General features: G+C 37.7%; 3 protein-coding genes across 4 annotated transcripts; all 3 read left to right on the top strand.

Annotated features, from left to right (window-relative positions):
* The first annotated feature begins 3,836 nt into the window (after positions 1 to 3,836).
* LOC135618191 (AT-hook motif nuclear-localized protein 28-like) lies at positions 3,837 to 4,903 on the top strand. The gene has a single exon (XM_065119051.1). The coding sequence runs from the start codon at positions 3,896 to 3,898 to the stop codon at positions 4,685 to 4,687; it is 792 nt and encodes a 263-aa protein (XP_064975123.1). The 5' UTR covers positions 3,837 to 3,895; the 3' UTR covers positions 4,688 to 4,903.
* A 1,190-nt stretch (positions 4,904 to 6,093) lies between these two features.
* On the top strand, positions 6,094 to 12,234 carry LOC103993412 (uncharacterized). Its single transcript, XM_009413471.2, has 8 exons — positions 6,094 to 6,486; positions 6,594 to 6,878; positions 7,695 to 7,748; positions 7,841 to 8,050; positions 9,681 to 9,826; positions 9,916 to 10,013; positions 11,541 to 11,665; positions 11,741 to 12,234. The coding sequence occupies exons 1-8, from the start codon at positions 6,283 to 6,285 to the stop codon at positions 11,900 to 11,902; spliced, it is 1,284 nt and encodes a 427-aa protein (XP_009411746.2). The 5' UTR covers positions 6,094 to 6,282; the 3' UTR covers positions 11,903 to 12,234.
* A 4,733-nt stretch (positions 12,235 to 16,967) lies between these two features.
* Positions 16,968 to 22,805, top strand: LOC103993411 (probable ADP-ribosylation factor GTPase-activating protein AGD11). Of its 2 annotated transcripts, none has more exons than XM_009413470.3 (9): positions 16,968 to 17,107; positions 17,191 to 17,295; positions 18,638 to 18,731; positions 19,130 to 19,205; positions 19,989 to 20,152; positions 20,227 to 20,434; positions 20,544 to 20,660; positions 20,751 to 20,846; positions 22,312 to 22,805. In XM_009413470.3, exons 2-9 carry the CDS (start codon positions 17,253 to 17,255, stop codon positions 22,591 to 22,593), a joined length of 1,080 nt encoding a protein of 359 aa, XP_009411745.2. In that variant the 5' UTR covers positions 16,968 to 17,107; positions 17,191 to 17,252; the 3' UTR covers positions 22,594 to 22,805. The 2 variants fall into 2 exon arrangements, with proteins under 2 accessions (XP_009411745.2, XP_064977294.1); XM_065121222.1 differs by having other exon boundaries at positions 20,227 to 20,422; positions 22,312 to 22,802.
* Positions 22,806 to 24,550: the final 1,745 nt, after the last annotated feature.

The following is a 24,550-nucleotide window of genomic DNA, read 5'->3' on the forward strand; positions in this document are numbered from 1 at the left end:
AATTTATTTTTCATAGATAATGTTCATAATGTTAAATATAATAGAGACAGCGTCAATTTTTAGTAATTACTTGAATTTATGATGGCTCTTAAGTGGATCTCAGGACTTGGGAGGCATGCTAGTGGCTTGCACTTGAGTTGGGAAGTTTAGTAAAGATATTAGCGAGACACTCAGATCTATGCGATGATTCCAACCATAGACATGAGACAAGCAAAAGAGGTGGATGCCACCACGCACTGTTAACAGGAAAAGAACAAGAAAGATTCTACCACCAAAATAGTTCTTATCAAACTAAAAGAAAGTTTCATCGACTTTTTTTTTTCTTTTGTGGTGAAACGAAATGATGCCGAATTTTAATCTTCGACAAGATGGATCCTCGGTCGGTGAGATGGAGGACTCAAATTGCTGATCTAAGGATCACGCGCATTACATTTTAACCATTAGAATGTGTTTTTAGAGTGTATTGATTTCACATGTGATGGGAAATATATCAGTTAATCATTATCTTACATCTATGTGAACAAGAGTCTAAAGTGTCTTCTACGAAATATTTTCTCATTCTAAATATATCTTTAACACAAGATAAGAGAGATTTATCTTTTTTGATCAGTCACATGTATAAACTTCGGGTTACTAACTTAGGCATCAGAAAGATTGGGCTAGGAAACATTTCTTGATAGTATTATGATTTTCTGATAGCTCGATGTTTTCACCTTCAAAGCATCTCAAATAACCCTATGCATATAGGTTGTCAATGATATTTTCTCCTAATAATATGCAATAAGTATGACAAATGAAGATTATGAATGAAAGAGAATAAGAGCATTAAACAAAAAATGCAAGGAATATTGATGAGTGGTGGACGAAAATTTTTTCTCTTCATTGCTTATTATTATCTCTAAGCTTATCAAAGAATGACTAAGAGAACGGGTGAGATTGATTTTGTTCAAATGATAATTCTCTCATACGATGTTAATCTAATTTATTTCATTTAGTATAGTGATTGAAAAACCAAAGGCCTCTTGAGAATGATGGAGCTACATGTTTCTTTCTCATCTCACCTCTTTGATCGTGAATTCAAAGATCCTACAAAATTATACTGTTGAAATAATAAGAACCCATGGATACTTAAATCAATAAGAATTGATAATAAGTTAGATATGAGTATAGGTCGGGTTGGTGAACAAATATGTCATGGTTGGCGAGTCAGCATGGCTCAGTCCATGGGTCGATGTCAGGAGTCTTCTGCTGGTTGAGTTGGACACTGAGGTAGGCTGAGCCCTCGCAACGGGGTGGTGATCAGTGTTTATTGGTCGGGGCGTCGACGTTGAGCAGTGTCTCTCCATTCCCGGGCTGGTTGGTAGCTCGCCCTCGTTCACTGGATGACGATTCCCAGGTCGAGACGCTCCTGGCTCGGGGGTGATCGCTTGCCTACAAAAATGACCTTCGTCGGGAGATTCTCGACTTTGGCTCCCTCTGATGAGCAAGTTAGTAGTTGTTTTTTCTCTTCTCTTTTGTGTCCTCCCTCCCTCTGACCGGATGCCGACCAGGGGATTTTATATTATTATACGAGGGTTGACCGCACGCGGATTCGATGTGACGACTGATCCTTGGGGGACGAGATGGTACTATGCGGTCGCTATTTCGGGACGCGTAGGACAACGTCAGACGGCACCGCCCCTAGCTTCTGAGACGGGACATGCCAAATAACACCTCGGTACGAACCCTGAATTGGCATGTAGGGGTGCTCCCCTTACTGACCCGGTCGTAGCGTGGTGTGACATCGGTTGTGACGTCTCTTAAACCTAAAATATATCTTATCAAGTCATCCATATATTAAAAATCGAAAATTGGGATATCAATAAAGATATTCCATTTTACATGCTATTTTTCTAAGAATCGTGTGGATGGAACGCTACGAGTTTTGGTTGGAATGATCGTATTTTTGTTCATCAATCAAACCTAGCAAATTTTGATAGGATCGACGTATCATAGTAGTCGTCTAAAATTTTCATCTCAAGTTATCATATGTCACTACATGTTATACATCGAGGTGATGGGTACAACATGTTTATATCTTGCTTGCTGTATACCATGTTTCCACTGCATGATCGGTTTGACACATTTTTATGTGCTCCAAGTCGGTAGGGAATGACCATCAAACAAAGGGGGCGAGCTTAACTAAACTTTCGATGCTTTTTGAGATACTTCTATATATTGATCGAGAGGCCCATTAAGTCTTTTGAAGCATCAATAGATTAACTAAACTTTCGATGCTTTTTGAGATGTTTGATCTTGATTTCTATAAACCACTTGTGCCAAAAAAAAGGGGGCGAGCTAGTGTTATTTGGATTAAAAAATAATTATCTAAGTAAATTATACTATTGACAGAGAAAATATTTATTGGCGACTCATGTGATAGTCCAATCAGCACGAGCATTCAGAACTTATATTGTGTTTGACCATTAACTTATTTTCGAAAACCTTTTACGTCTAATAAAAGTTGATTAATTTGTGTTATTTGTGATCCTAGTTATCTTATATTCAACTAAAGAGGACATGATAAAATTTCATCATACTCCATTCTATTATTAAATTGAGTGTTGGATGGATCATGTCGAAACCCCATCAAATAATATTTTTCCTAAATATTGATATTATATAAAGCGTTCAACATCATAATCAACCTCTAAAGTTTCTTGCGTATCTAAATCTAAATCAAATCGGATTGATTCAGCTATCATTGACATTTATTTTTAATAATTATATAGACTTAATAATAGATAATAAGCAAGCAACAAAAGAAAGAAAGAGAAGTACAAGTAAAAAAATTAAGGGAAATAAAAAGGATATATAGTAAGTAGCATTGAGACCTACATATACCATTGGGCTTCTTTAACCACTTGAATTATATATATCATTTTAATTATATTTTAATAATAAAAATCTAATTATTTTAGATTTATATATATATCGGTTGATTATTGGTGCGGTCCGTAAGTTCCCAAGGAATTGTTCGCTTTGAGCGATGGATATACCTGTACGATTTTATCCTTTCAGAACATGTGAACTCCAAAAAGCAAGAGTAAGAGAGACCTAACATACTTATGAGCAATTAGTTCCCGTATTCCTCGATAAATATGAAACTAAATGATTATATATATATATATATATATATATATATCAACGGAAGTGATGAGATTTATCAAAAGTCAACCTTTTATTATAAGAGAATCTTTAGTAGATATTTAATATAGTAATGGCAAATCGTTTCAATCTGATTATTTTAACTACAGAACTCTAAGTTAGTAATGTTATTCAGAAAATGCATCTTCAATCTAGAACTTTTTTTTTTGTTATATTATTATTTACTTAGTGCTCTTAAATTTACAGTAAATATTTTTTATTTAAAGTATATGTTTTAAATTTTAATTTGATCGGATTTTTCCTGTGCATAACATATGAATGCAACATCGAAGCCGTCGGTGGTGGGAAGGCAATCAAACACTATTGCATCGCCGAAAGAATTCACTTCGAGCACGCCAGCTCACTAATCGTCAATTTGCACCGACCGAGGAGGATCACCTGACCACCTGACATAACACGCCGATGGCGACGTAACGAGCAGAGAATACTGCCTCTAGGATAGATGCACCTCCTCCTTCCCTGTCTCCTCCGGTTAAGCTGTAGCTATGGATTACATCGATATTCGTGATATGATCAAATGAACGGTGGATGGAGAGCGATGCGGTTTAACGTACCTCGAACTGGAGGACCAACGTAACTGGACGGGATGGCCGCCTTCTGAGCACTCTTTAAAAGAAGGCGGCGGGATGTCTCTGCCGTGTCGTTTCAGTTTGGCCGGTCCGACTTCGTGCGTTCGCCTGGCACCGCTATGATCGCCCTCCCCCAGCCCCGTGACGGCGCCGCTTCCGAAGGCAACGATGGCGACGGAGGAAGCGCCGGCGCGAGGTCCCGAGTCGGTGCGGGAGGATCCTCCTCGACCGCCACCGGCGAGCCCTCTTCAGGTGGTGGATCGACGGCGCGAAAGCCCAGGGGGAGGCCCCTCGGCTCCAAGAACAAACCGAAGCCGCCGGTGGTCATCACCAGGAGGAGCGAGTCCGCAATGCACCCGTTGGTTCTGGAGCTCGCCGGCGGCTCCGACGTCGTCTCCGGCATCTCCGAGTTCGCCCGCCGCCGCGGCGTTGGCGTCTCTGTTCTTGACGGCAGAGGCGCCGTCGCCGACGTCACACTCCGCCACCCATCCGCCGGTGGCCCGTCCACCATCTCAGTGCCAGGACGCTTCGACATCCTCTCGCTGTCTGGCACCTTGCTTCCTTCCGAGCCGCCCGCCCCAGAGGTGGTCGTATGGCCCGCCCAGCTGTCTCCCCTGACCGTCTCCCTGGCGGGGCCGCATGGGCAAGTCATAGGGGGAACGGTGGCGGGGCCGATGACGGCAGTGGGGCCAGTGTTGCTGGTGGCGGCGACGTTCCCAAAGCCCGAGTTCCACCGGCTACCGTTGGCGGAGGAGGACGGAGAGTCGTTCAGGGAGGAGGACGTGAAGCCGGAGGCGGACTCAACGGCTGGTTTCGGTGAGCCTAGTCCGTTGCCTCGTCAGCTCACCCACACAGATGTGGTTCTATGGGCCCAGCCGTCGTCGTCGTCTCGTCCTCCCCGTCATTGCTAAACCACCCTGCAGTTACTACTACAAGGTAGAGAAGGAAAAGGAGGGAAACGTCATGAGTTCGCTGAGACACTTTTGCTTCGTGAGTGAGAAGCTACGAAGTCATTTTATCTTTATTTTTGTTGCGAACAGCCAAACTCCGACTTCCAATGCTTTGCCGGAACAAAGATTGACAAGCGTCAGTCGATCAATTCCTTGAAGATTTCTTTCTTCGCTTCATTTCTTCTGATTTTTTATCTCCACAGTGAGAAGCTTCCAACGGAAGTAATGTCGTCAAGCATGATCCAGATGTGACTTTGTTGTTCCTCCGTGACACCCGGGACATATGCACGCATGGGTGCAGGTCTCACACTCGCCAAGCACGAGGAAAGGCTGTGAAGTTGGGGAGGCTGAGAGCAGTTCTATTAAGCAATGGCTTGCTACCTTATCCATTTTTGTCCATGCATGTTCCTTTCTCTGCATTTCTTTATACTCGGTCAAAGAAGGCAGTCGTTGTGGCAGGGATTCATGAGCTCCTGTGCACAAGAAAGAGGTGTAGGGAATGCTCGCACTTTCGACGAAGGAAGATGGTGATGATTGTAAAGGAGGATATGATGCAGGAAATTTCGCCTTCTTTTATGGCCTCGTCAGACACAAATAATCATGTTCTCCCATAGGGCTCTCAATGCTCTTCGTCTTCAATCATTCACAGCTAAAAATCCTGATTCACGTAAAGTTGTCAGAGTTAACGTAAGATTTACGAAAACTTGCATAAAGAAAAGATCTCTCTGAAGTGCACCTGAGCTGACAAAATTGTGCTTTAAATATCGGACACCTCTTGATCATCTAGGACCTCGAGATGAGTGCCCAGCCATCCGTCTACGTAGAATTTTCACACGAGGGGAAAGGAAGGAGGACAAGGCACCGAATACTGCCAACCGGCGAATGCAAAATCAATGGCTGAAGATGTTATCAAAAGCAGGATGTACACTTCGCCATGCAACTGATAAGCCAATTAGAGCCGGTATATGTGATACATGAACTGACTCAAGTCGAGAAGGACCACAGAGTGATACCTCACCATCAAAACACTGAATAGATAGCAGCATTTGGCCGAGCAGATCTTATCGCCAAACCGAGAAGCAGGACCACTAGTTTTGAAGGGGTTATCACTAGAAGATCGAAATGGTAGAATGTTAGACAGGACCAAATACAAGGACTTGAAGACGAGCTCTTTTGTCATTACAAGAGAAAATTGAGACTCCCTCATAAAAATCATAAGGATATGTGGTGGTGATTAATATATTATTCTCGACGAGTGGTTTCAAATCCTATTTTATTTGGTTTTGTCTAACAATTATTTAGCTTGATTGAATAATTGTGAGATATTTTTATATTATATGTGTCATATGGGTTTGACTGGTGCTTGTAATTCCAATAGCGTTATTGGAGGCAAACCGAGACATTTCAGGACGACCCTTCGGAATGGTAAGGCTCGTCAGAGTCTTGGGAAAGATAAGATACAAAAAGTCGGCCGAGATCGGCTTTCCATCTCATTTGCCTCGCGCTCTCCCCTTCTTCTTCCTCCTCCTCCTCCTCGCGTAGCTCCGCCTCCAGCCATGAGCTGCGTCGCACGGGCTACGCCCTCCATCGTCATTCTCCCTCGTCCTTGCACTTTCCACAGGAAAGCGTCTCTTCGTCCCAACCTTCGAACACAGTCTCACCAAACGGCCACCACCGACACCAGCACCGCCGACGGCCTCCCCCGCCTTCTCCTCCACGACTCCCTCAACCAAGCCGGCATCGACACCAAGCTCGCGCGAGTTCGTGATCTATGTCTCTCTACTTCTTTTCGATTTCTTGCCATGTGTTTGGTTTCGTTTGATCGTCGATCAAGAAACGGGGGACGGTTTTGTGGTTGTTGGATCAGGCTGCGAGAGAAGGGTTCTGCCAGCAGATACAGGGCCTGTCCGGGATCAGCGGGGAGACGAGCATCGTCGTCAGGATCGGCGCCGATCTTGCTAAAGCCGCACTGCAGATCGCGGCGGAGGATGATTCGCTTATCTCCCATTCGTCCGTGCCGCTGCCGGTGGATGCGTTCGTCGAAAGGTTGGATGATCTATCTATGGGGTTCTGCTCCCTGTACATGCCACCCTTGAATTCCCCTCCCGAGGTGTTCCTTGGGAACCTGGAAAGATATTTCTATGTTCACAAGGTAGTTACTTATGGTATGCGATGCCAACAACATAATAGAACTTATAATTTCATGCTCTGATTTCTCTGCGAATGCCTAATTTGCCCTGTTTGTGCTTCACATTTCCATCCCATTAGTTGGCGTAATCAACTGATTCAACAAACAAGCCCCGTGATACAAAATGCTGGTAAATGTGCAATAGATTCTTATTTTGAATTTTGAATCCAGTTTCCAAGCAAGTCTTCTGTAGTATGAGAAAAGTACACATGTACTATGAAATAAATTATTGGCATTTTATATTATCTACTTGCCAATGGTATCCATGTTCATCAGTGACCTCTGATTGTTAAAATCTTTCAGGAATCTATGAAATTTAGGTTTATGTAAGGTGAATTAGAGGGAACTCAATAGTTTCACCACATCAAAATCATATGTTGGACAATGTGAATAAGTTTTAAGCTTGATGTATGTAGTTCAGATGGTACTGTTAGGGGACATTATTAACAGTTCAGCAGTCTTCATATATAGCTCATCATAAAATTGATTTTTATTCATTTGTTTAGCCTGCTTTTTAAGGGATCCTAATGCTCAATTATAACCTATCATGATGCAGACCATGTGGACTGTGCTGATATGCTCTTATTGAATCTGATGAACTTGGCATTATAGAATGGTCTCACCTTTGATGTTCTTAGTTCTAGCTGTTAATCTTTTTTGGTTCTGGCAATAGTTATTTTTGAATGTTTTTTAAAAGGATTTTGACTCTTCCATTTATGTCATTTTCCTTCTGTTATTGCTTCTTGTAGTAAACTTATTCATCACCATATATGTTGCCAGGGATTTCGTAGAACAGATGCAATGTCAGATGCCCGATCATTATATCTTCACTCGGTATCCTCTGTTCCCTTCTTTTTGCCTTTCCTGATTAACTTAGAATTCTTCTTTTCTAGGCTATCTTGTTCACACGTTTTTATATTGAGCAGGCTTTGACTTGTCGATCAGGATCAGCAGTGATACTATCACTCATATACTCAGAAATGCTAAAAATGCTAAAGGTGTATGGTTTTCTGGATTTCGATGTAGAGATCTTTTTCCCCCATGATCTTGGCAGTCTTCCTAGAGGATATCATAAACAGAAAAGCCAATTGTCAGATCAACCCCATATTGTTACTTCAAAATCACTATTGGTGAAGGTTAGTTCATGATATTGTTTATCTATAATATATGTGCTTATAATATAAATTCCTAAACATAGATGAAAATTTCATGAGTTCATATATAGATACATACTTTACCTCAGCTAGATCTCAACGTACTGGAAACTACAAATAGTAGAGATTTTATTGTCAAAGTTCATATCACTTGAAAGTTTCTAGTAATTTTTTATGAATCATTTGTAAGTTTTACCCTAAGCTTGCTTGTATTAAATATGATCCACATGTCATTGTTTTTCTAATTTCTACCAAATCAATGAATCTGATTGGATTTATCACCTCTTATTGAATGTCACCATACTTCAAGGGAAGATGGTAATCTCCACAAGATAAATGAGTAAAAGGAAGTAAACAGGTTATACACATACACATACACATACACATACACATACACATACACATACACATACACATACACATACACATACACATACACATACACATACACATACACATACACATACACATACACATACACATACACATACACATACACATACACATACACATACACATACACATACACATACACATACACATACACATACACATACACATACACATACACATACACATACACATACACATACACATACACATACACATACACATACACATACACATACACATACACATACACATACACATACACATACACATACACATACACATACACATACACATACACATACACATACACATACATATGTATATGTGTGTTTGTATGTGTGTGTGTGTGTGTGCATGTGTATGTATGTGTATACGTATGTGTATATGTATATAAGTATCTATATGTGTGTGTGTCATTTGAAAGGTTGGCTTGCTTGCTTGCTTTAAATTAATCAACCTTCCCTTCTTTAAATTATCCTTCTTTTGGGCTGATTGGGAGTTCTTGATGACTTTGAATAAAATCGAGAATGAAAAAGCAAGTTGGAGTTGTCTAGCTTTAGGAGTCAATCAGACTGACTAGTTAAACATTAACTAAATTGGTTGAAGTCCTACATAATAAACCATTATAAACATTAACTAACCAAAGTGAATCACTTAGAATGTCCAAATCAAATTATCTCCAAGTTCTCACATTGCATCTTCTCTAGCTTCATTGCTTTGAGATTAAAAAACCGAGAACAAATGCGTTATGTCAAATTTTCACTCTTAGACATAGCTTAGCCCACATCAAATACTGGCCATTTCATTGTTCTCAGACCAGAAAAATAAATAGGTCCAACCATTCTGGTCCAATTCTGACATTGAAATGATAGCTTTGTTAGAGATATTTGCAATCTGGATATGATTACAATAGTTGACATCAAATCTCAATTTTCCAATGACATTAAGGTAACCTAGGTATTAAGTCTAAATCTCGGCTTCACAAGGCCATGTAACTCAGACTCTGTTTTTCTAAAAGCCAGTTCTTCCCAACATTTTGGAATACATCATGCTTAAAACATGAACTCAGTATAAATTACTTCTATGCATTTATGAAGTGAAACATTGCCTTTTGTATCTTGTAATTAGTCATGCCAATATTTACTGTCCCAGACAGTGACTGAAAAAACTAATATGGTATTACTTTGTTCTGTATGCATTGAAATATTCACTTTTGCAGACACTAAGGAATCTGAAGGATGCTTTCTGGCCATTCCAGTATGATCATTCTACTAGTTTATTTTTAAGAGCGGCACAAGCTGCAAATCTCAGTTATGATCCTGCGACAGTAAAAGAAAGATACTCCAAGTCACATACCAATGTGAGGTCTGCATATTATTTTGCCAAGAAGATTAAATGTAGTAAAATTCTCTCATAATTAAATTTTCACCCATTTTGTTCTTTTACCATAACAGTGGTTTAGAGATAGCTTCTGCTAAGGCTGCTCATCATAGAATAGAGCGTGGAGTTTGGACGATTGTTCGTTTTGGTGATATGCGGCGTGCATTAGCTGGTACTGTATAGCTGCCCTTCTATACTTCCAAGTCTGCTGAAGTGTCCTCCCTCCTTTATTACATGGACCTTATTTAAGTGAATTTAAGTTAGTAAAATGCTGTCTTACTTTGTAGTATTATCAAAATTGTTACTCTACTAATATCCAAACAATGCTAAGTTAATTACCTTCTTTCTTTATTTTGTCATTTCTATCCTTTCATCTTTAGTTACCTTGACTATATCATATTTGTCATGTTGAAAATTGAGAAACTGGAGTTCATTGATATCCTAGAAATGAATCTTGAAATAATTAAATGTACAACCAGAGAATAACCAATGAAAATATTGTATCTATAATATTTTCCATGGAAAATCAGATTAATTATTTTCTCTTTATTGTGTAACTATTAACCTTTCTGGTGTAATTGCTTTGGCTCTCATATGCATGTCATGTAGAAAACTGTAAAATTAAGAAGTTAAGAATGTACTATCTTCAATTATTCTTTGAATATTTAAAGAATATGTATATAAACAAGAGTCCACTTCCAATCAAAGGTGATGGATCTCAATGCCATTTTAGCCTGACCATGGGGGCTTAGCTTTTTTTTCTAGATCAAACATGCAATTTCTCAACCCACACCAATAACTGAAAATTTAGCAATAGTAAGCAATAGAATTATTCTGCATAGCTGAAGTCAAAATATCTGATAATAATGATTGTCCTTTGCAAGGAAGGTAATATGGCTGCAAACAGTATACACTGACCAATTTTACCAGTCTGGGTCTGAACCATGCTGTCTGCTGCTACTCACTGATGTGTTGTGCATTGCGGGGCATCCACCCCATAGTCTGAGCATATCATGTATAGAGTGAAGTCAAAGAAGGAAAAGGAATAGAGAGATAAAATTAACCTGATACATTTTAGAGAACAAATGGGTGTATCTAGTCCACGAGGCTCCCCCATTGTGGGGTCTTGGGAAGATCAATGACATTTATACTACCAGCCACAAAAGACAAATTACTAGACATGTTGGTAGTATTGGAGCATCTAGCATAACTGGATGGCAAATCCATCTGGAGTCCTTTGCCACTTTCTAGGAATAAAAAGAGCCTGCTGATCACCCTAAAGCTCCACTGGGGAGTAAAATTGCTATGAAATCCTTGATTGTGGGGTTTGTGCTTCTTGGTTATTTCAGCTTATTCATGCCATTTAGTATTGTTTTCTGTACCTATGCTTGTCATTTTCCCTTTCAGAATATCATGTTTTAAATGTCTACAAGATTGCCTATTGGTTGGAGCCCCTATGCAACAATCATTCTGGTTCCCCACCAATTAACACTTAAGTGTTTCATACAAACAAAAAACACTAACGGTTCATAAAAAAATCATTAATTCCCAAATGTTCCTGGGAATTTGTTGTAATATTGGATTGTGAAGATTATCATGAGAGTCTCCGAATTTTTCTCATGCTGTTACACAAGGCTGACTCAACTTTTCCTTTTTGGTTTCAATCTCACTGTAGTTTATTGATTGTGCTGTTCCGCAGCTTGTGAGAGACTTATACTTCTAGATGCTAGTCCCGAGGAGCTAAGAGATTATGCAGTTCTTTTATATCACTGTGGATTCTATGAAGAATGCTTACTCTTCTTGAAATCATATGAAACCTCAAAGGTAAATCATATACTATATGTTATCTGCTACTATGGAAGATTTATTTATTAAAACCAAGGTTTCGTTTGATTCCAGGATTCTTACACCCGGGTGTCCCAATCTAATCAGTCAAACAAGTTGGAGGAAGATCTTACTGTAAATCTGATGACACGGGTAAAACTCATTCTGGGGGAGGAAGGTTGGAGCAACTCCGGAGTCAGTACAAGCTACTGGGGTAAGAACAGCGAACCATGGTAGATATTTTTTCTGACACCTGTTCACATTGGTTGTGCATCACACCAACAAATTACCATTGTCAATTGTGTTTGGGTACTAATAGATGTATGTATACTAAGTAGATACAGTGGTTTGTATAGTAAGAGGGTGAGCGTATAGATGAAAGCAGATTTTAAATTGCAAAAATAAGTGATATGTAATGTAAATAATTGTGGGCGGCAGTAGCCATTTGTATAGGTAATTCCTCTCCCATAGAATTGTCAATTAGTTGGGAAAACTCAAAAGTGATGGAGTCCTCTGTGTTACAATTTGAACTTGATTTCAATGGATAGCTTATAGTGTCCTGGTTCCAAGCTCTTGGTCATGGAATACGAGAAAAACAGTGGATCTCTAACCAAACTTCAATTATGTTTAAAATTCATGTTCAACTTCAATAATTAGATCAATCTTGTTCTGATGACTACACATTTACTGCACAAGACTGTAGAGGCTTGAAAGCTTACATGATTAGTAATACCTTTCTTTTTTCACTTGTAAAAATAAAGTTGGGTGCATCAATTTGAGGTCATCAGTTCCTCTTTTGTGAAATAATAACTGAATTAAGCAACTATGTCATACTTGTTAACTTTGGTGACAGTCATGAGATATTGCATATCTTCATCACTTCAAGAGAAGCTCTTATTACTGTCTTTCATCATTATTCGGATCGAGTGCTTTGTTGCTTCTTAAACCTCTGATAAAGTGTTCCCTTCTCACCACAAAGAAATGTTAGTGGCTCCCTGAAAGGTCAAGGAATCCAAAATCCAGTCTATGCATCCATGACTTCACTCTCCCTTTTTTTTCTCCTCTGTATTCTCTCGGCTCAAACAAAATTGAGATGGATTAAGGTGTATGTGCATGGATTTCATGGCTTGAGCCAAGAAAACCCAATCAAATCTTAAAGGATGGCAGATGGTGAGGGGAAAAGAAAGAGAAGGCTAGGATTCTGGAGGATTGATCACTCTCTGGAAAGCAATTAGATCTCTTCATATGACACTAATGCCAAGCTATTACCGGAGAATCTTAGTCTTCTCTTCTCAGGTGAAAGACCCCCATCCATGGCCTTCCTCTTACTGATGTTGTTGTTGTTATTGCTATTGCTGCTGCTGCTGCCAGTAGTAATGTTATTTTCTTGCTGTTGTGATTGTTGCTGCTCTTTCAGTCTTCCTTTTAGCATATAAAGTCTGAGCCTGATCATGTCTGAAACCTGTATTGGCTTGAGAAAGAACTCCTATGCTCCTCCTTCCAAGCATCTGTCATCAGTACACACCAAAGCATTTCCATCTTTTAGGTTAAGAAGAAAGAGGATAAGAAGTGGGGACTTCCAATCCTTTTTCGCTTATCACATCCAACTTCTAAACATTGAACAAATCTTATAAGGAAAAGGTTTTGGATGTTTGACTCTGTTGGCATAGAAAGCCTTTGTCCTGATTCCTCCCGAGGTATGACCAGAGAAAAAGATGACGTACCAGTTTGGAAGACAAACATGTCATGGGCACCAGTTGCTACTATGAATCTTTTTCCCCTTTTATTAGTTGTTGCCTCGGCTACGGGCAAGAAATGTAGTAAGGATTTCTTTGAACCAGAGAATACATTGAAGAAAAACCACCTCTCTAGTTTTGTAGTTCCTACCTTATCAAATTTGTCCATGGAATCAAATATATCATCAGAGATCAATTCCCTATCATATAGATTTGTGACATGGATCTCTTTCTTGGACTTTTTCTTTTTCTCCAATTAGCTGCAAAAATTAGTGGTTTCATCTCTAAGAGGAGAGAACAACCATCAAATCTACCTTGATCTTCTTGAGCAGATCATACCCTGTCATCCCAGGCATACAATAATCTGTTATCACCAAATTCACCTCAATTTGCTACAAGCAAAATTACCACAACAACCAATCAGAACCAGGATTCTTCATCACAAGCTACAAACTCAAGGGTTCATTCAAGTTACATTTTTATCTGTGGAGGCAGGTGATGAGATATCCTGGTCCTCCATCAACCCCACAACACTTCCAAGGCTTTGCTCCCTGAATCCATTGTGGTAACTGAAGCACCAAAACATTTCTTTAAAGGAAAAAAGATTTAAACTAGTGAGTGATAATTCCCCTTTTCCCTATGCTTGAAACCATTAGCAGTGAGAGTGCCTCCCTCGGTAGGAAGATGTCCTGAGAAGCCTCTCAATGAGCTTTCTGTCGATGAGACTGTCATGTCGTCCACGGCCAGCACATGAAACTGTGCCTCAGGATCAACACCCATAATACTCTCCTCCTTTCTTTCAGAGACAACAACGGCAGCACCAACTTTTTGGCAAATGATGGACAGGACACGTACCCAATGATAGGTAAGTAGAAGAAGAAGAAGAAGAAGAAGAAGAAGAAAAAGAAAGGGTGAGGAAGGGGTTTTGGGTTGGCCGCTGGTTTGGCTAGGGTGGTTCTCTTCTCTTCTCTATTCCAACATCCACCGAGGCAATCAAATATAATCCACCTTCCAAACACACCCAACTCTCATCTTCTTCAAACCAAGATCGAACAGATATCATTCGGATCTCCCCAAGCCATGAATTGGATATCAAGCAAAGCCACTACGGACGTTCACACCCTCTCCCTCATGGCAAGTTGCCTTATTTATGAGCCACCTCCGGAAATGTCCCTCCGGACCAGGTTGAGCCGAAACACCAGCGCGTTCAATCCACCTTCGTCCGGTTGGTCCGACATGGGTGAGCGTGATCCAAGTGTCGGAGCACGAAAAGGTAATAGATCTGGATGCGTAGCAGGCGGCGGGCAAGGATCGGAGGTGGCCCACCAAATCCTTGCATGGGGATTCGCTGAGATCAGCATTGGCCCCGCCATCTCCCTCTCATCTCCGTCCTTGTACTTGCTTCCCTCATCGCTTTCTCACTGTCTCTGTTGCTTTCTCTCTCCTCTGATGGATGGAGTCGAGGGTAATCACATAAAATAGACGACTAAATCGTAATCACCACCATCTGTATCTTCTTGCGTATATGTTAATGATTTAGTGTTGATGAGGAGCGGGTCAGATGGGAGACCAGAAGCATACAATACATCATGCATATATATATATATATATATATATATATATATATATATATATATATATATATATATATATATATATATATATATATATATATATATATAGTGGTTGGCAAAAGAAATGGGTTTTGTGGTGATAGGGAGAAGTGTAAGCACATTAATTATTCCTTGGATGGTGTACATTTCTTGCGCCTAGTTGTTCTACTAAGTAAACAATTAATGGATCAACGTTGGTGTTGGGTGGTCCCGTCCATGAGTTAATGGTGAGATCCACAAGGTTCATTAAAATCTAAATCCTAATCTATATATATATGCAGTGACATCTCATCGACCTTCCTTTCTCGACACCAATATCTCCTCCAATTTCTCATTTTACGCGGTGATGTTGTCTTCTCGATGGTGATGTTATCATTGGGCTCGAATCCTCTTTGAAGCAAGGACTTGACACGAGGAAGTTCGTGAAGACTCGTCCTCGTTGATGTCTTCTTGTTTTTGAATCCTAAATTTTAATAATAAAATTAATTAACGAATTCATTGAATTAATATGTTAAGATAAATAATATAAAAAATATTTTGATTATCGAATCACCAAAGGGCTAAATTATGAGTCAAGGATTCAGCCGTTAAATTGAAATATTAGTGTCTCAAAAATTAGTATCAAGCCGAAAGATTGATCGATATGTTAGGAAACAAACTTCGAGGTTTGAACATTGATCTAGAAGGATTAAATATCATGCCAAAAGATCAAAAGTCATGATCAAGTTGATATGTTAGAGGATTAGATGATGTGTCGAAGGATAAAATGATGTGACGAATGTTTAGATAAAGTCTTGAAAGATTAGACACATGTTGGAAGAATAAACAATATTTAGAAGGATTCGAAAATATATTACATAAATAGTTGATGGGCCAAGGTTTTGATTGAGATTATTTTAAGTTAATTTAAATCGATATCATATTGAAATATAGCTCAAGTTTGTAAAAAATATTAAACTTGAAGTTGGGTCAAAATTGAGCCCTAACAAATGGCCTAAAATTAATTAATAATGGTATTATTATGTACAGTGTCACGTAAGTAAAAGGTCTTTTATAAAAGATTTTCAAAGATTATTAATGAAAATTGATAAATAAAAAAATCTAGAGTAAGTATAAGTCGAAAAGACCGAATCACTATAGATTGATTTTATCTTTTTTTTCTAATGATTTTTGTTCATGCTTACTTACTTATTATTCTTTATTTTACTCGTAATTATTTCTCGTACTTAATATTTGATAATTCTTAATCAAAATTTAAAAATAATTAAAATTTATTATGATACTAATTCATCCTCCTCTTAGTATCATTAAAATTCTAATAATTAATATCAAAATAAAAATTTCTATTTAATTAACACTCATGAAAGACTTAATAATAGTTGATTATCCAAGGATGGACTACATTAATTTGACGAAAAGTGAAGGTTTTTTTCGATACAATACTTTTTTTTTTTTAATCTTACATACGAGTTTTTCCACTCCACTCAAAATAAAATAAAATATTCTTGTATACCTTTTTCCTTTCTTTTCTATCTTATAAAGAAAATATTTGGTCATTCTTCGTTCGTTAAATCGTTCTCGCATCACCAAATCGACGCACCTATTCATCAGCAACGTCCAGCCCCGTCGCCACTTGTCTCCGACCTACACGTGTGCTTCCGCGACGTGACTCCAACTAAACCGCAAGTTATGCGCAATAATGAAGTCCGCCAACTAATGTCTAAGGAAACTCTCCTTAATTAACAACGGAAAAAACCTATTCGCCACTCCATTAACTCTCATCTTATCCGTTGCTTGCCCTACAATTTATATTCAATTTTATTTTCTGTTAATATATATATCATAGGGTAGAAAAAAGAAATAATAATAATAATAATAATAATAATAATAATAATAATAATAATAATAATAATAATAATAATGAGTAACGGACGTGCGGGTGGGGAGATGGATATATATGTGCATCGTTCCAATCTCTGACTTGCAGGCATTCGGTTGTTAGAACTGAATCGCCATGGTTGGCGGTTCTCGCTTTCGGATGGGAAGGTGACGATGCCCTCCCTTGCCTTGGTCTGATCGATTTCGATACAAAGGTAAAAAAGGATTTCGTGGTTCCTTCTTGTTTGCGGCTTATCAGATGATGCGAATGGTAGGAATTGTGGTTTTGCTTTTGCAGGGAGACTTGGCATTCACGGTGGCCGTGATTCGTTTTGGGGGGGGAAGGGAGTTGCTGTGTAAATGTCTACCAAACAAGGAAACCACGGCCTCTGCAAATTTGCAGGTTCTTTCATTTGATGTTTCGATGTTTTTATGATTATCTCTGCTTTCGTTGTTTTGTCAGTACTTTGGGGGACTTGGTTCCTCCGTTCTTACGTTGCTTGTCATGTTCTGTTCATTTCCTTCCGTTCTTGATGTGATTTTGGCCTCTGGTTGTGAGGGTCGTTCTTTCAGGGACTTCTGATTTGCATGAAATTGGTGGCGATTAAGAACCTATCTGACAACTTTAATTTGGTATTAGCAGCCTGTATTCTGACTGAGAAGTGCTAGAGAATGGCTTGTTGGTTTAACGTGTTCGGTAGTGCATTTTCTTTGAAGTAGAAATTACCGACTTTAATAGCTAACAAATGCATTCTCAAGGCACAAAGAAGAAAGTACTTGATGTGTAAGGGTGGCGTGAATCAGCAGATAAAAGCGTGCCAGCCAGTGCATGAGCCCTCTAATAACATATTCTTACCGCTCCATATGGAGGGGAGATTGTTTCAGTAACAATTTACCTGGTCGCCTGGTCACAATTGAGCAACCTTACATAGCCAGGTGAATTGCACGGCAGGAACAGATCTAGAATTGCTTTACACAAGCTCAAATATTTGCTTTACATGGCCATATAAGGAACAGATCTAGAATTGCTTTACACAAGCTCAAATGTCACAAATTGACATGATTTTTCTGTCATTGGAAATTAATAGTACATTTGGGTGTCCAAGAGCATCAGATTCCTACGCGCCAAGCTATTCTGTTGGTCTTATAGACCAGGTGGCTTGGATTATGTATCGGCCTTGAGAGAAGTCTAATAAAGTCCATTGATACAATTTAAAGAACTTTTGTTATGAAATCCTCAATTGCTTGTGTTTCAATAGATCAGAACATGATCTTGTACACTTACAGATGCTGCATCATTTATATACATAATTTGTGAACAAAGTGTAGGATCACTTCTTTTTTTGTTTCTTTTTTATTCCTCAACTGAGTGCAAAAAGTGGCAGCTACTTAAGTTGACAAGTTACTGAATGACTAAAAAACAGATATCATATATTGTAAGCTTCACAATATACAGAATTTGGCTTTGGATAGCTGAACAGTATTACAAATATTAGGAGATATGATTCTGAATTCAAGGAATTGTACTTTCTATCAACTTTCTGAATTGCTGAACAGACATTAGAGTTCTGGAAGATTTCTGCTAGTCGTGCAACATTAAATGTAATAAATAGCTTATTGAAGTACAACGTCAAGTTTATTTTGTTGCTATATTGTACATTCTTCAATTTCTTGATTCTAGTTCTCTGTGATTTTTAATAAAAATATGAAGCAAAAAAGTCTACTCTGACTTCATTTTTTTGCAGGTTCTTCAACTCCACTTAGAAGGCTAGAGATTTTATCAAATCAACCAAGTAACAGATTTTGTGCCGACTGTGGCTCACCAGACCCGAAATGGGTGTAAGCATCTATCTGATTATTGATAGTTGACACTCTACATATCTTTCTGCATTGCTTCTGTTATAGCTTCAGTGCATCTATCAGTTCTTAGTCTAAATAGATCTACTGCTCCAGTTCAAGTAATGCATATAGTGTTTTATATTTGCAAGATGGCATTTATTTTCGACTTCTTTGTCACCATCTCTTAATGTCTTAAGTTGAGTTAAGTTAATGAATTAATATCTATTGTGTTCATTTGAGAAGCAGCTTCATGACTCATTCAGCATCAAAGTCGACAATTTGCAACATGTTTCTGTATTTCTATACTTTCTATCTTGTTATTTGTAGTTCTTACTTCTCAAGTGTCCAATGACCATTCCTCAACAATTCATATAATGGAAACTATCTTTTATGATCAGCTCACTGAATCTTGGAGTATTTATCTGTATCAAGTGCTCTGGAGTTCATAGAAGTCTTGGAGTTCATGTCTCTAAGGTAATGATCAACACCAAATTGCATCTGAATATCAGTTTTTATGTTTACAGATTTATCATCTACATCATTTTGACATAATTAAAACTGTTCGTGGAATATATTTATTGACAAGATCTCATTGTGTAACATAGATATAATTGCAAAGCATGTTTGTTGGTCAAAAACCTAATATCTCCTCATGCAAATATATTTCTTTTTTGATGTTAGACAACTAAAAAAATACTAACTGTATTTGGTTAAACTGATTGATTATGATAAGCATGATTTAAACAAGAAATGCAAGAAATATAAGCTAATAAGAATATGTGTTCGTGTTGTTACTACATGTACAAATTATCTAATAAAAGACAATTATTTTGGAATAGTTCAGCATTTACTAAATGAAGTTATTTTAACTGATCCAAAAGGACTTATGCTGGTTTTAGTTTCCAATTTGCTAAGAAACGCATCACCTCAGTCTAGAATTGCTTTACATAAATTAAGTTCTTTTTAGACTAACTAATTAATGTTAGATTTGAGAATTTTGAAGCCATTGGTCATAGTATCTAGTGTGCATCAATCTTGTGCCATCTTTAGGAACAAGAAGATTATTGCTTACTTTGAAAGAAGAATAAACAAAACATGAATTTTAGAATCCAAATAAGGCTGTTAGATTGTACAATGAAATGCAATTTCGTACAAAAATCAGATTTAGCAATGCACAAGAAAATTTGTCAAAATGATGCTGACTTCATAGCATTACCTTGCATCACAAGTTTCAAGTCTTTCATCATTCTCCTTCAGGTTTTATCAATGAAGTTAGATGAATGGACAGATGAACAGGTTGATTCCCTTACTGATGGGGGCGGTAATTCCGCCATAAATATGATATATGAAGCCTTTTTGCCTAATTATATTCAAAAGCCAAGACCAGATTCCTCCATTGAGGAACGCACAGATTTTATCAGGTAACTTCCTGCAACTGTCAAATTTTCATGTTGTCGAACTTTGATCTAAATCTGTATCACATTTCTGTACTCAGGAGAAAATATGAGCTGCAACAATTCTCAACCTTTAATGCACAAGTTGGATCTGAAATATCTGCCGGTGATAACACATCTTTTCAGAACAATGCTGCAAACATAAAAAATTTTGAGAAGCAACAGACTGGTAGTCGTTATGGTCGAGGTCATGCATTTCGCAATAGTTGTCGAAGGAAGGAATCTGAACATAAGGAGGTAAAGAAAATGGTATGAATTACATGATTTGATTCTGAACATTCTAAATTTGTATGTCTTTTCAAATTATTCAGTATATATTAGAATTTCGATTCTGTACAAATAAGATAATGGTTTGCAGATGGGCATGGTCGAGTTTGTTGGATTAGTTAAAGTCAACATAATTAGGGGGACCAACTTAGCTGTTCGGGATATGATTACCAGTGATCCATATGTTGTCCTGAACTTGGGACACCAGGCAAGGAACCAGATTAATAATTTTAATCTTTTGCTGCTCTGGTTTCTCATTCATGGTTTAAACATCTGAGCTTTTAGTTCACTGTTACAGTCGATGAAAACACGGGTGATCAAGAGCAATCTGAACCCTGTATGGAATGAAAAACTGATGTTATCAATCCCAGTTCCCATTCCACCTCTGAAGCTGGTAAGTATTAGTTGTTAAGGAAAATTTACATTCTCAGCTATCTAAGGGAACCACATTTTTTATGTCTGAACTATATATGCTCTTTCCTGAAATATTTTCTTTTTCTTGCTGGCCAAATTTTACATAAGCAATCATGTTCGATTTTCCACTTTACTTGATGATTGCGAGATTAACCATTTTGATGCACGTATTCTCTTGACATAGATGTTTTGTCATGTAATGTCATAGTTAATTGGGTCACCTTTGTATAAGCCTGTATAGGTATTATAGTACCTACTGAGCATAGCAATACAAGTACACGTGAATTATTTCGTGGGTTCACTTATCCAGCAGATTGATGCAACTTAGGTAAACACTGTATTTTATTATCTTGGCTTATCACTAAATTTACTAGTGCCATTCAATCGTTGGCTTGCTTCTCCAGCAGATCATCACAACTTTAGTAAAACACTATGCTTACTTGCTTACCATTTTAAAGAAACTTATTTTCCAAGAACAAAAGGAGTTAGAATCTTATAGCAACTTTCTAGAGCTCTAGCAGTGAGGTCTCCTTATATTGGATAGTATGATTATTTCTTAAAGCACATTCTATGCTGCTTTAGCTGTAAGTTCTCTTGTACCTAAACTACATTGCCTTCTCAGCCACTATAATTATATGCATCAACATCAAATGCCCCTAGGTTAGCTTTGTGCTTGCTGATTTTGGCAGAGAATACCCTCGATTGCATGTATTCACCATCTGTTGGAGAGTGCACCTAATATTTCATTAAGAAACTCCCCTTGTCCTGCATCATTTTTTCTTGCAAAATGTTCATGATGTCCAACAATGAATGAATCAAAGAACTATTATCTTCCAAATAATATAGTTCAGCTGCCCTAATGTGGTTAGCAATGTATTTTGTTGGTCTGAGATCAGCTTTCATGTTGGATTTATGTGATCTTGGATTTCGCTGGATGCCCGTCTGACATTAAATTTCCACATTTATCACCAAAAGTGGGGCATTTTATTGTCATTTTCTTTGGCAATAATTTCATGCAAAATTTTAGACTTGTTTTGTCTCTGCTTCAGCTGAACCTAATAAGCTTGTCATACTGATAGTTACATGGTTGATATTAGGATAGGCAATTTGATTGTAAATGAAACTTCAAACATTAGTTCAATAGCTTTTACAGGAACTTGTAACATAATTCAACATCATAGAAACCAGTTCCATGATAGCAAGATCGGTTTAGTAAAGTATGCTGAAGTACACCTTTAAACAGAATTTACATATATTAACTTAGTACAGTACTAATCTCCATGCTGATCAATGGTATATTGTAATTTGAACAAGTTCCTTTAAACAGAATTATACACAAGGAAGCCAGAGCGTATGATGTAATCTATCAAGTTGACTTTTGATAATTCAACTGTCTCGGGAAGGCATTGTCATTGTCTGAGCATATTTTGCGTTTATGATTGCAGCAAGTGTATGATAAGGACACATTCTCAACCGACGATCGCATGGGGGAGGCCGAGATAGACATCCAGCCGCTGCTTGCAGCAGCCCAAGCATATGAAAACACCAACATCTTCGAGCCCATGCAGCTCGGGAAATGGCTGGCCACCAACGACGACACACTGGTCAAGGATAGTGTAATTTCCCTTGTTGATGGCAAAGTAAAACAGGAGATTACCCTCAGACTTCAAAATGTCGAACGTGGTGAGCTGGAGATTGAACTTGAATGTGTCCCTCTCACCCAATAGAATGAGGAAAATTACTTTGTACAGACTCTTTCTTTGTTTCTGGGACGCAAATCTGCAGGAATTGTTAGCTTCAGCTTAATGGTCTCTGTTAATTGACCGCATTATGTGGTGGCTCTTTCTTTATCTGTCCGACTCACAGCTCACCATTAGATCTTTAAATTGCTTTAATTACTGATCGAGTGGTGCAACCCACATCAACAGAAAAGGTGACCGAGTGGGGATTCAACGATCATTATGGTCTCCTTATCCAAGCCAAGAATGATGACAGCCACTTGGCCATGAAGGCAACAGCTGTGCCACAGTCTTTCTCATGACGCATAGGTATTTCAAATTGTAAATAGTGTTGCAGAATATATGGCAAAGTTGCGTGTACAACCTATCATAATGTGATGCTTCTTTTGACACGCTTGCACGTTCAGATAAACCCTGTCACTACTACATTGGAATGTGATACTTTTTTAAACTTTGTAGATGGCTCGGCAGTAGTTGGCTTCGTTTCCAAATCTTGATTCAATCGTATCAGATGGGTTAAGCTGCTATTAAATCGTAAATGTATATCACATGCTTGTGAAAAGAGATATTATTCAATTTTGATTTATGACACTTAAACGATATATTTATATTGTCGATCTACTTTCTATCTATTCAGTTTGATCATTTGCTTGCTAGCGATGGACCACTATTAAAAGTTTATTATCAATGATAGTATTATCGAGGGTGATAGGCTCCAGTAGGTGTTAGCCTAGTGACTAGCAATGATCATGTACCCTGCATAACACCGTGCGGTGTGATAGCCTTGGATAATCAACTTATCTTGGTCGCAAACGATTGCTGTAGTGTCATCGTGTGCAACGGCTACAATAGTATCGCTACTATCTATGGTCATTGTGATGAATATTGTGTGCAATAGCGATTGCAGTGAGTGTCATTGCATGTGGTGGTTGCAACAATGCTATTGTGGTGGTTGCTAGTTGTGATCGACGTCGACTAGATGCCAAAGACCGTGATAGCCCACATGTGCGACAAACTTGTGAGCGTCGTCAGGCATTGTAGTGACGGTGTGGTCGCCAATCGACGCTCTACCGTCGGTGGGCACAACGACATGGCATGACAATCGATGAGATTGTAGGTTAGTCATTGTATGGTAGACTCTAGGCGAGACAACAATAGCATGAGAATTAGGGTATTTAAAAAATAATAATTTTACCCCTCATAAATCAAGAAAATATCTAATGTGTCCTTAAATTTACTTTTCAATTACGACCTTAAGAAATTTAAAATTTTCACTATATATTCTAAGTAAAATTATAATTTTACTCTTTAGAAATTAAAATTTATTTTAAATTATATCCTTAATTATACAATTGACTAATTTGATTTATTTTAATTAAATATCTTGATCAGAGTTGAACATGATTTTATTTTGATTACTTGACTGAATTTAGACTCACTAATCAAGTTTTAATCAATTTTAATTTTGATGGATTTAAGTGGGCGAATGATTGACACAAATATATGGGTTTGCCCAATCAAATAGAATCTATTGATCTAATTTAGGGTTCTATGCGAAACTAAAAAATTATAAATTATAATCTTTTATAGTTTTCTCATATAATATACTGAAAAAAATTTACATGTGATAATTAAAATTTTAATTATTGTTCTTGGATATTTGTTTGATTATTCACATGCATATATTTAAAATTATAAAATAATATTTATTTTTTACATAAAAGGTATGATTTATTATTTATCATGATTATAGTTATCATATGAGTTTTTCTTTATACCGATTAATATTCAATAATTATTATGATTATTATTTTATTATTATTGAATTGATTTGATATAAATTAGAATAAAAAATTTGATAAATATTATTTGTAACTCATATCCCTTAGTTTTATTTAGTTGGTAGTAGTCAAAGTAGTTTGTGATGATAAGCTTATGAGATATG

This window comes from Musa acuminata, chromosome BXJ2-8 (genome assembly GCF_036884655.1).
Source record: "Musa acuminata AAA Group cultivar baxijiao chromosome BXJ2-8, Cavendish_Baxijiao_AAA, whole genome shotgun sequence".
NCBI classification, from domain to species: domain Eukaryota; kingdom Viridiplantae; phylum Streptophyta; class Magnoliopsida; order Zingiberales; family Musaceae; genus Musa; species Musa acuminata.

Bases quoted from the DNA above. Each gene is read 5' to 3' on its own strand.
- LOC135618191 (XM_065119051.1), top strand. From the start codon at position 3,896: ATGATCGCCCTCCCCCAGCCCCGTGACGGCGCCGCTTCCGAAGGCAAC.
- LOC103993412 (XM_009413471.2), top strand. From the start codon at position 6,283: ATGAGCTGCGTCGCACGGGCTACGCCCTCCATCGTCATTCTCCCTCGT. The intron at 7,749-7,840 runs GTATCCTCTGTT...TATATTGAGCAG, and splicing joins GATCATTATATCTTCACTCG to GCTTTGACTTGTCGATCAGG. The intron at 10,014-11,540 runs GTACTGTATAGC...GCTGTTCCGCAG, and splicing joins TATGCGGCGTGCATTAGCTG to CTTGTGAGAGACTTATACTT.
- LOC103993411 (XM_009413470.3), top strand. From the start codon at position 17,253: ATGTCTACCAAACAAGGAAACCACGGCCTCTGCAAATTTGCAG. The intron at 20,153-20,226 runs GTAACTTCCTGC...TTCTGTACTCAG, and splicing joins GAACGCACAGATTTTATCAG to GAGAAAATATGAGCTGCAAC. The intron at 20,661-20,750 runs GCAAGGAACCAG...TCACTGTTACAG, and splicing joins TCCTGAACTTGGGACACCAG to TCGATGAAAACACGGGTGAT.